At 40.6% G+C, this 12074-nt stretch overlaps 1 protein-coding gene across 4 annotated transcripts in view; it reads right to left on the bottom strand.

Annotated features, from left to right (window-relative positions):
* The window catches only part of DENND5A (DENN domain containing 5A), a 99855-nt gene that overhangs the window by 38538 nt on the left and 49243 nt on the right, over window positions 1-12074 (bottom strand). For all 4 annotated transcript variants that reach the window (XM_056116036.1, XM_056116037.1, XM_056116038.1 and 1 more), the window contains one exon: window positions 10138-10325. In XM_056116036.1, the coding sequence (XP_055972011.1) occupies window positions 10138-10325 (188 nt within the window). The remainder of the gene's footprint in view (window positions 1-10137; window positions 10326-12074) is intronic.

Genomic DNA, 12074 nt, shown 5'->3' with positions numbered 1-12074 from the left:
GGCAATCTATGAACAACAGGATGATCGTGATCGTGATGGTCTCCTGAATACTTCCAGGAGAACCGCCAAGCAGAAAACTGGGAGAATCTCCTGAGTAATGTTGGATATGGCCCAAAAGAAACCAAAACAAGTTAGCTCCAAGAGATAAGATCATGTTTTGCATGCAAGAGACCTAGGTTCAATGCCCAATACCAGCATCACAGGCCCCCTGAGCACCACAAGGAACAGCTCTCAACACAGTTAGATGAAGCCCAAATTCTACTCCCCCCACACTCCCCACTACTGTGCCCCCTCCAAAGAAAGATTGTTTACAAGAGAATGTAGAGGCAGCATTCTCATACACCTGGTGAGATAAGTGATCTACGTTAACAAAAAATATAACCAGGAAATATTTATCCCTACTTTATGTACAAAATTAATGTGGAGAGTCATATAGACAACATGAGGTAGAATTGCAGTTTGAATTCTGCTGGTCTGATCTTAGTCATATCTTTAAGTTCTTTAACATTCACACTTTTGTTGTTGTTGTTGTTGTTGTTGTTGTTGTTGGGGGCAGGGGTACATCCAGCAACAAGTGCTCAGGGCTTACTCCTGTCTCTGTGCTCAGGGATCGCTCCTGGTAGTACTTGGGGGACCATATACGTGGTACTGGAGATTGAACCTAGGTCAGCTGCATGCTAGACAATCGTACTACCCAATGTACTATCACTCTACTCCCAAAATCCATGCTTTTTAAGTCTTAAACATTATTTTTAGGGAAGCAGTAGGGATTTGGTTTGGGGGCATACCTGGAAGTTCTAAGGACTTACTCCCGGCTCTATATTCAGGGATCACATCTAGTGGGTCTCAGGAAACTTTATGCAGTGCTGGCCATCAAACCTAGCTTGATTGTACACAAGGCAACTACCCTCCCCCCTGAAATATCTCTCTGATCCCACAAAGTATTTCAAAGTTTTTGCCTGCATTGAAATTTTTGTGCAGCTACAAATTAAAAGGTTTTGGGGGCATATCTGTTTATTTTATATATAAATATTTCATATTTTTTATATATATATGATTTTTGTTTGGGAACCAGACATCTTAGTGTTCTAAGATACTTCTTAGTTGGTGTATCAGGATTGCTCCTGATAGTTCTCAAGGTACCATGCTGGAAACATGCCCATCCTCCTGCATGTAAAATACAAACATTCTTTGAGTCCTTTAAACTATTTCCCTGACCCCACATATTCATAATCATGAATCTGTTATTAGACATGACAACTCTCATTTTTCATGCTATTTTTAAATGCTTAAGAGTGTGTCTGGATCCAGGGAGATGGCTCAAAGGGCAGAACACATGCCTTGCATGTGGGAGCCCTGGGCACTGCCATATATGACCCAAAAAAAGGGACACACACACACACAACAATTGTGTTTCATTCATTTATACCCCATCACAGAGATATTAGCTGTGTCTTAAGATTCAACACAGTGACAGGTCACTAGTACATAACAAATATTATTTGTACTGTTATCACTTTGATGGGTTGGAGCGATAGCACAGCGGTAGAGCATTTGCCTTGCACGCAGCCAAATGGCCGACTCGAGTTCGATTCCTCCACCCCTCTCGGAGAGCCCGGCAAGCTACTGAGAGTATCTCGCCTGCAAGGTAGAGCCTGGCAAGCTCCCCATGACGGATTTAATATGCCAAACACAGTAACAACAAAGTCTCCAATGGAGACGTTACTGGGCCCGCTCGAGCAAATTGACGAACAACGGGAGGGCCTTTACCTTTACCTTTACCTTTATCACTTTGATAAATATATATAAATATGTATATATACTTCAAAGACTGATGCATGTGCATACATATGTGTACAATTAATGGATTCTAAAAATTCCATAATGAAAAGGTAATCATAATTCTCATATTTTCAAGACTATTGTAATTTCAGTCATATTTATTTGTAAGACTAATGTAAATAAATTAACAGATTCTGAATCTTGCCTAAGAGAGTAAAACAAAAAAGTCAAGAAATTTTAAGAGGAGAATTGCCTTACTGGAGCAATGAATAAATATATGTATTATGGGTGGATTATCCTATCAATATTTGGGGGATAAATAACTATTTAGAGTTATTTAAGGCTATTATTTTATCAGAAAATAAATGAGATACATCAAAAATTAAATACAGAAAATAAAACCACTCTATTTTCTGTTATTTTGGTCACACCTAGCTCAGGGATTACTCCTGGTTCTACACTCAGGGATCATTCCTAGGGGATATGGTTTTCTTTTTACTAGGGGCCACACCCAGCAATGTTCAGACAATACAGTGCTCAGAAGCCACCATGTCTATCGCCAGCAGAGAATCACGCAGCGCAGGGGATTAACTAGGGCCTTGATTACATTAAGATCTATGCATGTGCTCTACTTGATCTCTTATTTATCTTTTGAAAAAGACCAGTCAGCTAGGGGAATGGATCTAGTGGTAGGGCAGGTGTCCTTATGTGTGAAGCCCTGAGTTCAATCTCTGGTACCACACAGCCTCTCAGCACTGCCAGGTCTGTCCCCACACTAACAACAACAAAAGTTTTTATCTCCTAGAGAGGCATACTAAACATAATTGTCTGACATAATAACGCTGTATGAGATTTGCTTCAAAAAGAAATTTATGGGTCAGAGGGACAGTAGAGGAGTGGTTAAGGCCTTACACTTGGCCATGCAGTGCCAAGGATCAAATTCTGAGCTCTGCACATATTACATGTGTTCTATTACTTGAGCAGTCTCCCTGGCCTGTTGTTTGTTTTAATTTTATTAGGATTACCTTTCTAAAGCAGTCTTTTTATACCATTTTTCTCAAGATTAGGAAACTTTAAGATTCTACCATTTTGAAGTAGATAGATATGTGTTCATTTATTTTAATTATTATACAATATTCTACTGTTTGGAAAGGTAAAGGTAAAGGTAAAGGCCCTCCCGTTGATCATCGATTTGCTCGAGCGGGCCCAGTAACATCTCCATTGGAGACTTTGTTGTTACTGTGTCTGGCATATCGAATACGTCACGGGGAGCTTGCCAGGCTCTGCCGTGAGGGCGAGATACTCTCGGTAGCTTGCCGGGCTCTCCGAGAGGGGTGGAGGAATCGAACTCGGGTCAGCCATGTTGGCTGCGTGCAAGGCAAACGCCCTACCGCTGTGCTATTAATCAACTTTCTCATTAAGGGGCATTTGTGCTGTTTCTTATTCAGTTTACAAGAAATTTGTAGAAGACATTCTCTTGGGTATATCCTAGGAGTGGAACTGTCATAAAGTGTGTAAATGCTCCATGTTATCTAGGCAATGGGCAGCTATATTTAAAAATTGTTATAACCACTTACATTTAAAGAAATCTAAAATGATCCCAATGATCCAAATCCCTTCCAAAATTTGATTTTATTATCAAGTTTCATAATATTGCCACCAAAATGGGAGTATTTGACTTACACTTTCATGATAACTAGTAAAAAGTTTTTTTAAGCACATTTTTTTGTGTGAAATGCCTATTCAATTTCTTTCAGCCCATTTTTCTATTGAGTTGCTTATCACTGCCTTACTGCTTTATTTGGGTTATTTTAATATCCTGAAGTTAATTCTCTGTAAATGTAATATGTGTTATACATATCTTCTCCTTGTTTTTAATTTTATCTTTTTATTTCAAAATGTCTTTTTCTGAACCAGATAGACAGTAGGAGGGTAAGGCACATTCCTTACATGCAGCTGACCTGATTCCCTTTTTCCCCATCTCTCCCCACCAAGTCCCCCAGGAGTGATCCCTGAATGCAGAGTCAGGAGTTAAGTCCCAAACACCACTGGGTTTGGCCAGAAGAAAACCATCTACTCATGAAGATCATCACCCCATAAGCCCTGTCCATATAGATAATGTAAGATAGCACTGTGATCCACTAGAAACATACAATGCAACCATTTATCCCCTCAGTTCTTAAAAGAAAAATAAGCAGTTTATCTAATATGAAGCAGAAGCAGCTAAAAATAATGCTGTCTACTAACAATGCTTTAACTTTCCTTCCATTGCTAAGAGTCAAATATAGAATGCCTTAAAAATTTGCATGAAAAAAAATTGCATGATTCTCTAGAATCTGTGTCCACATATTACAGTCCTGGTCAGAGAGGTGGCTAGAGAAGAAAAAGTAGCTCATTCTTCAGAAATGGACCAGATTAAGATAGGAGTCTCTGAGTGGACCTTGGTAGCCATTCATTAAAAAACTGAACTGAACACCATAGGGATAATCAATTTAATCAATTTGCTCGAGCGGGCCCAGTAACATCTCCATCGTGAGACTTGTTGTTACTGTTTTTGGTATATTGAATACGTCATGGGTAGCTTGCCAGGCTTTGCCGTGCAGGTGAGATACTCTTGGTAGCTAGCCGGGCTCTCCAAGAGGGGTGGAGTAATCGAACCCGGCTTGGCCGGGCTGGCTGCACGCAAGGCAAACACCCTACCGCTGTACTATCGCTCCAACCCCATAGGAATAATAAGAGCAGGAAATAGGAAGGGAAGTCATTCCATGCTAGGTTCCTATAATTGTCCCACCCTACTTCCTCCCACACTGAAGTTTCTAACATACCAAAGTAAATTGCAAACCTATCTCAAACTCCTCGTCTACCTTTTTTTCAGCTGAGAAGAAACTAGCTCCTGCAAAAACAGTCTAGGGTACAAGTAGCCTGGAGGAGACCGAATCCAATAAATCAATTTACTTCCTATCTCCTATCTTTTTGGGAAAGACCATGGAAAGACTCAACCACTCTGGGTAATGAACTTAAGGATTCTCCAAATCACAAAGAGTCTCCTAAGTCTCTTCCTGCAGGAGGTGACAATACATTCTCCTCACCATGAGTTCCTAATACCAATACAGTCAGTCAAGTTCATACCCTAATTTATATCTTTTGTTCACCAAAGAGGAGCTCAACATTCAGATAACTGGGAAAGAACTGTTGAAAGACTATACTGAAAAAAGAAAGGGAAATGTAGGTAAGACAGAAAGAATAATACTGTCCTCTTTTATTCTAATATCCTGTTTACTTCTCTTGACATAACTGTGGATAAACTGCTCCATTCCTACACACATAACAAAACCTAAAAGAGAATCATAGGACAAAGAATGCCTTACCAAGGCAGCTCAGCACTCTCACTTGCTAAGGGCAAGCTGAGCTCATGTGTTGGCACAAAAAGAACAAAGAGTTTTTTCATAGACTTCTGGTGACCCAAAATGGGACAGCAACAAATGAAATCTAATTCTGGGGGTAGTGAATATATTATACCATCTATTTTTTGAAGAATGTTTTCTCTTTTTTCTCTCTCTCTTTCTCCCTCTCCCTCTCCCTCTCCCCTCTATCTCCCTCTCCCCTCTCTCCCGTCACTCTTAATTGAAGGCTAAAAAGCTTTCCATTAGAAAGGATGCAGCAACTACGGGCCAATTTAAAAAGCTAAGCTGCGGCTTCAAAAATTCCTCGATATCCTTAAGAGTTGGCTTATTTTTTAGGCTCCTTGTACTCTTCAAAACTCTAACTTCATCCAGAGCTAAGTGGAAATATGGTCCTTAGTTTGCCCTGGAATCACTCTTGCCTTCCAAACAAGGTGTTCTACTGAGTAAACAAGCAGATTACTGGTCAACTAGACCTTAAAACTCCAGAGGCCATCCGGTGGTCTATGTATAGAAAATTGCTCCCAAATGGGAAGATTGGTATCTTGAAATAAATGAATACAGCATCATCCAACCTGTGAGACTGTCACTTATATAAATCAAGCTTGCCCCCACCCCACTACACTAGTGATGCTCTTCACACAGGCACAGGTGAATCCCCCAGTCCTGCCTCAAATCCTTTTTTTTTTTTTTTTCAAAACTATAGGAATACTGCTATTTATTCAGCCATTGATTAAGCTGATTGAATCGGGCATGAACCCGTTTGTTTTTTTCTTTTTCAGTCACACCTGGCAATGCACAGGGGTTATTCCTGTCTTTACACTCAGGAATTACTCCTGGCGGTGCTCAGGGGACCATATGGGATGCTGGGAATGGAACCTGGGTCAGCCATGTGCAAGGCAAACACCCTACCCGCTGTGCTACCACTCTAGCCCTGGCATTACTTTTTTTATTTATCCAGAATGTTAATTTTATTATTTTTTTAAATCACCATCAGCTACAGTTACAAAGCTTTCATGTATGAATTTCAGTCATACAATAATTGAACACCAATCCCTCCACCAGAGTACATTTTTCACCACCAATGTCCCCAGTATCCCTCCCTCCGCCCCCATCTCACCCCTCCCCCACCTCTATGCTTCTAATAAGATACCCAGAATGCCTACCAAATGTTGAAGATTATTCTCTGAATGATAAATTTAAGAAAATCTTACTTTACTCTTTATATTTTGTATATTCTTAGAATCTTTATATATATATATATGTATATATGTAGTTTATGATACATTCCAAAATTTTCTTGCAGAAATAATCTCCATGCATTTTAAAGATATTTTAGTCCTTAACAAAATCAGTTCTTTTCTCCCTAAATTTTCTAAATTTTCCCATGGACAAGAACTGAGTGTTAAAAGTAGCTAAAGGGATATACCTGATAACCTTTCAGTATCTGTATTGCAAACCACAATGGCCAAGGGAAGGTGAGAAGAGGATGAGGGAGAGAAGGAGAGAAGAGAGGGGGAGGGGGAGAAATACGTCCAAAAGAAAGTGGACTTCTCCAGAGAGAAGAGACAATCAAGAGGGAAGGGAAGAGGGAGAGAGGGGGAGAGGGAGAGAGGGAGAGAGGGAGAGGAAGGAGAGAGAGAAGAAAAGCGCCCACCATAAAGGCATAAAGGCTGGCTGGGGATGGGGTGAGGGGTGATGGGAGGGAAACTGGAGACACTGGTGACGGGAAATGTACACTGGTGGAGGGATGGATGTTGGAACACTGGGTGACTGAAATCTAATCATGAACAGCTTTGTAAGGGTCTATTTCACAGTTCAAAAAAAAAACAATTTTGGGGGGCTGGAGCAATAGCACAGCAGGTAGGGCGTTTGCCTTGCATGCAGCCAACATGGCCAACCCTGGTTCAATTCCCAGAATCCCATATGGTCCCCCGAGCACCATCAGGAGTAATTCCTGAGTGCATGAGCCAGGAGTAGTAACCCCTGAGCATCGCCGGATATGACCCAAAAAGCAAAAACAAACAAACAAAAAAAAAACAATTTTCCCAAGGGGACTACACCAACTCAGATATCCCAGAGTCATCTGCTGTAAATCAAGGTAAAAAAATACTTCACTATCTAACTGCCACAAATATGTGACCTTCAAAGGACAGTCTAAATGACAAGGAACTCTGAAATCCAAGAGAAGCTTATGAAGTAACACAAGTAATCTAAAATTTCTTTGTCATTATTCCCTCCAAGGTACACAAAGGAATAGAAAAGATCCGTAGCAAAAGTGGATGTTCCCATATTCCAAAAGAGAGTGAACCTCTAAGATTTTTTTAATATGTTTTCGGGGTGGGGGGCGGCGGGTGACAACCACTGGTGTTCAGGTCTTGCTCCTAGCTCTGCACTCAGAGAGACCATGATCACTGCTAGTGTTCTCTGAGGACCATATAAAAGGTGCGAGGGATTGAACCAGGATCAGCCATGTGCAAGGCAAATGCCCTACCCACTGTATTATTGCTACAGTCCCTAAAAATTTTTAAATTGCGGGGATCCCAGTAGTCTCTTCATATACTTACATACATAAGTCATACAAAGAATGATACTGAGAAAATCCTACAGAGAAGAGAATTTTCCCTAAGCACACATCAAGTTGATGCCAAAGACAAAAATAGCACTGTAGCACTGTCTTCCCGCTGTTCACCAATTTGCTCGAGCAGGCCCAGTAACGTCTCCATTGTGAGACTTGTTGTTACTGTGTTTGGCATATCAAATACATCGCGGGTAGCTTGCCAGGCTTTGCCATGAGCACAAGATACTCTCAGGAGCTTGCCAGGCTCTTCAAGAGGGGCGGAGGTAAACAACCCGGGTGACCCGGGTCGGCCGCATGCAAGGCAAACACCCTACCAGCTGTGCTATTGCTCCGACCCAAAGACAAAAATAAAACTGACAAATCTAGTTTCTTGTTTAGTGACCTATTTATTGCATATGCAGGGAGCACACCTCTTTGGCTTTCTACCTTCAACCACTTTTTGTTGTCATTCTCACTTTGTCTTTACAAAATTATAATTAGGCTTACTAGGAAGAGGTGTCAATATGACAGATATTTAAAGCAAATTACAGAAAGCTCTTCAATCTTTATAGCTACTCTTTATGTATATAAATAACTACCCATAATCCCAACTCATTGGTTTGAGCATACTTGATCCTTATCCACCCCAAATAGCAGAGAGCTCTACAGAATCAAAGAGAAAAGGAATGAATGTAGAAGCTAAAAGGAAAAGCATAATTGTTTGGTTGTTTTAGAAAAAAAAAGAGACTTCATTAGCAAGAAAATTACTTATATAAATTTGAGAGCATGTCTGCACAATACAGGTTTTCTGCTGCCTGATTCACCAGAAAAATGCTGCCAGTTGAGATAAGTTGAGAGCTACAAAAAGGAGATGTAGTCACTATAGAAAGAGTGCTACTACCCTCTCATTTGGCCAGGTTTGGCCCACCACAACTTGTCAGGCACTTGATCAAGTACCAGGGAGATAGAGAATTATAAAAATCTACATGAGTTTCTATACTGTGTGGACAACCCCAGACCATCAGGATGTATCTGAGGCCCATATGATTTGTACAGCATGGGAGTAGGTTCCTTCCACTCAGTGTTTAGGAAGTAGTCTCAGGCTGAGTAAAAATGATGCTCTTCACAGGAAAAGTAGTCAGTGCTGACCTCCCCCAGTTTTCCCAAGTTTATTTCCTACTGCACAGAAACTTCAGAGAAGGCAAATAGTGAAACAAAAAAGAAATTTTATTAAAAAGAAGCAAGAAAAGGGTCCAGAGAGATAGTTCAGCAGATAGGACACTTGCAATGCACGCGGCCAACCCAGGCTCAGTCCCCAGCATCCTATTTAGTCCCCAAAACCTGCCAGGAGTGATCCTTGAGCATAGAGCCAAGAGTAAGCCCTAAACACCACTGGGTATGGCCCCAAAACAAAACAAAAACAAAAACATGAGGAAAAAGAAATACATCCAAAAGAAAGTGGACTTCTCCAGAGAGAAGAGACAGTCAAGGAAGACATTATGATTCTGAAACCAAAGAGAGAGAAAAGTAAAGATGCATTTATTACAGATGTGATCTAATTATCAGGCATATTTATCAAGTATACTTCCCAAACAAGCACAAGGGCACGAGTGTTGCTCACATCTAATTTTATGAATGTGTTCTCTTCTTTGAATACCTTACCCATTTACATTTAAAAATCTCCACCAAAAATTGTTACTGATAGAGGGAGGAAATAATTCTGGTGGTACCAGTTAGTGTAAAGCCTCTTCCCAAGCCTTTCAAACAAGTAAGAAACTCAGAGTGGGAAAGTCCTTCCCCTAGCTAGTTTCATAAGCCAGAGACAAAATAACAAAGGCAGTAAGACAGAAAAACTTAGGAGTGATCCTTGAGTACAGAACCAGAAGTAAACCCTGGGCATCATCAAGGGTAATCAAAGAAAAGAATTTTAAATAAAAGTATACAACTTACAAAAAATATATTCATTAAAAAGGCAATTTATAAGAGTGCAAACAGAGATTACAATGTAAAGCAATCAGGTAGTTGGACAAATGTTTCTGGGATGATATAAAAACTGATTTTAGGAGGCAGGAAAGAAAGTACAGGGGTTAGTGCACTTGCTTTACAGGTAGCCAACCCCAGTTTTAATCCCTGGCACCACATGATCCCCTAAGCACCACTAGGAGTGACCTCGAGCAGAGAGCTGGAAGCAGTGGATATAGCCCAAAATACAACTCCCCAAAACTGAGTTTCATGTTCATTAATTTTATTTTTTGTGGAAACTTGATCTATGTTCTACAAAATAAAAGAAACTAAACTTGGTTTCACTATGAATGAAGCTGATGCCAGCTCTCTCTATTCCCAACCCCAAATTGGAGCCAAGGGTACCAGTCTCCAACTGCCCATTTTTCTCACCTCTTGAGGAAGCTCCAGCTTGGACCGGTCATCCAGGCCATTAGAATGTAAGCCCATCAGATATGGAACAGGAGCATCTAAGAAATGTAGGAGAGATGCTGGGAGAATAGGGACATAAACATGCTGCCACTGGAAAGGAAACATGAGAGCTGTAATTGTCTCTGCCACGGTCATCAGTCTCTGATAATCTGTAAAAAAAAAAAAACAAAACAGGAAAAAAATCTGTTAAAAACAAGTGACTAGTTTCCTAAAAAGTAAGTTAAAATGTTCAGTACAATTTCACATTTAATAAGGATCAGTTGATCTGCAATTTCTTTAAGTTTTATTGGACCGAGTAATAGAAAATAAATTTTCTATATGCCTACCAAGGTTGGAAGGTGGGAAGGTATCAGGGGATACTGGATGAAAGGGGATATTGGTGGTGGGGATGTTGTTGAAATAAAAGAGAAAAAATAAATCAGCAAAATATAGTCTCAGTCATGAGTCCTTAAATCCGTGCTCACAACTTAAATGTTGTGAGACATTTAGACATTTAGGACACAACCTGTGTCCAAACGACTAAATTTATCCTTAGTCTAACAGGAATCTTCCCAGTTTGATACCATGCATTATCCATAATAACTAAAAATAAATACTAATCTACTTTAAAAAAAAAAGGATCAGCCTAAACTTCAGCAGATATGGTCATTGCAGAAATCAGAGGACAACTAGAAATATACTTCCCCAGAGCCAAGAAGGTAGAGTGCATGCTTATATGCAGGAGCCCTGGGTTTATTCCCTGAACCCAGAGATGGACTGGTCTACTGAGCACCACCAATTGGGGTCCAAAAACAAAAAAACACTAACATACACTATACACACATCCCTGCTGGTAGTAAAATTTCACATGGAAATATGGTAATAATTATCAACTGAAGACTTTGTGCCAAATACCAAGGCAGAATATTAAGCAGATTCTCTTAAGTAGAAAGAACCATAAGGAAATGGAGGGCCAGAAAGTGTAGTGTGTAATACATTTGCCTTGCACATGGACAACCTGGGTTTGCCTCCCCCATATGGTCCCTAGAGCACCATCAGGACTGGTCCCGGAGGCCAGAGCCAAGAGTAACCCATGTGGCCCAAAACTAAAATAAGATTAAAATTTAAAGAGAAGGGTAGAAAGGAAACTCTGGGGTAGGGTAGTGTTTTTAAACCTTTTTCCAACCACAAACCCATTCAGATCATACTTCCTTCCTATGCCCCCAGCTATGTTACCACTTGACTGCTTCATCTCATGCCATGGACCCCCACCCATCCATTTTTTTTTCATCTGTGGTTCTCTGAGAATATCCCTTGGAATATCTATTGGAATATCCTCGGGGTTACATAGTCCCTGATTGAGAAACTCTGGCTTCAGGGTTCCATTCAACATGGACAACATGGAAGTCAAAACAGATCAATTCTCAGGGCTGGAGCAACAGTACAGCGGGTAGGGTGTTTGCCTTGCATACAGCCAACCCAGGTTTGATTCCCAGCATCTCATATGGTCCTCTCAGCACTGCCAGGAGTAACCCCTGTGCATCCCTGGGTGTAACCCAAAAAGCAAAAAAAAAAAAAAAAAAGATCAATTTTCTACTCAGATACAGCTTCATTACCTCTATCATTTGCAAATGTATTATATGAAATTATAAGACAAAATAAGACTCAGAGACTATAAAAACCAGCTCCCGGAACCACGCGGCCGCGAATGACATCTCATTCCTACTTTGACAAACTGTCAGGCTACCGAATGTAACCTGCCCACACGGCAGAGTCTGGCAAACTCCCTGTTTCGTACCCAATATGCCAAATACCAGTAACAATGATGGGTCTCATTCTCCTAAAGAGCCTTGAATATAATCTCAGGGCTAGGATGAAGGAAACATTACTGGGGCCTGCTTGAGGCAATCAACGAATAA

The sequence above is a fragment of the Sorex fumeus genome, unplaced genomic scaffold (assembly GCF_029834395.1).
Source record: "Sorex fumeus unplaced genomic scaffold, SorFum_2.1 ptg000030l, whole genome shotgun sequence".
Taxonomy (NCBI): domain Eukaryota; kingdom Metazoa; phylum Chordata; class Mammalia; order Eulipotyphla; family Soricidae; genus Sorex; species Sorex fumeus.
Note: the sequence above shows the minus strand (reverse complement) of the source record. Positions and strands in the feature narration are given on the sequence as shown.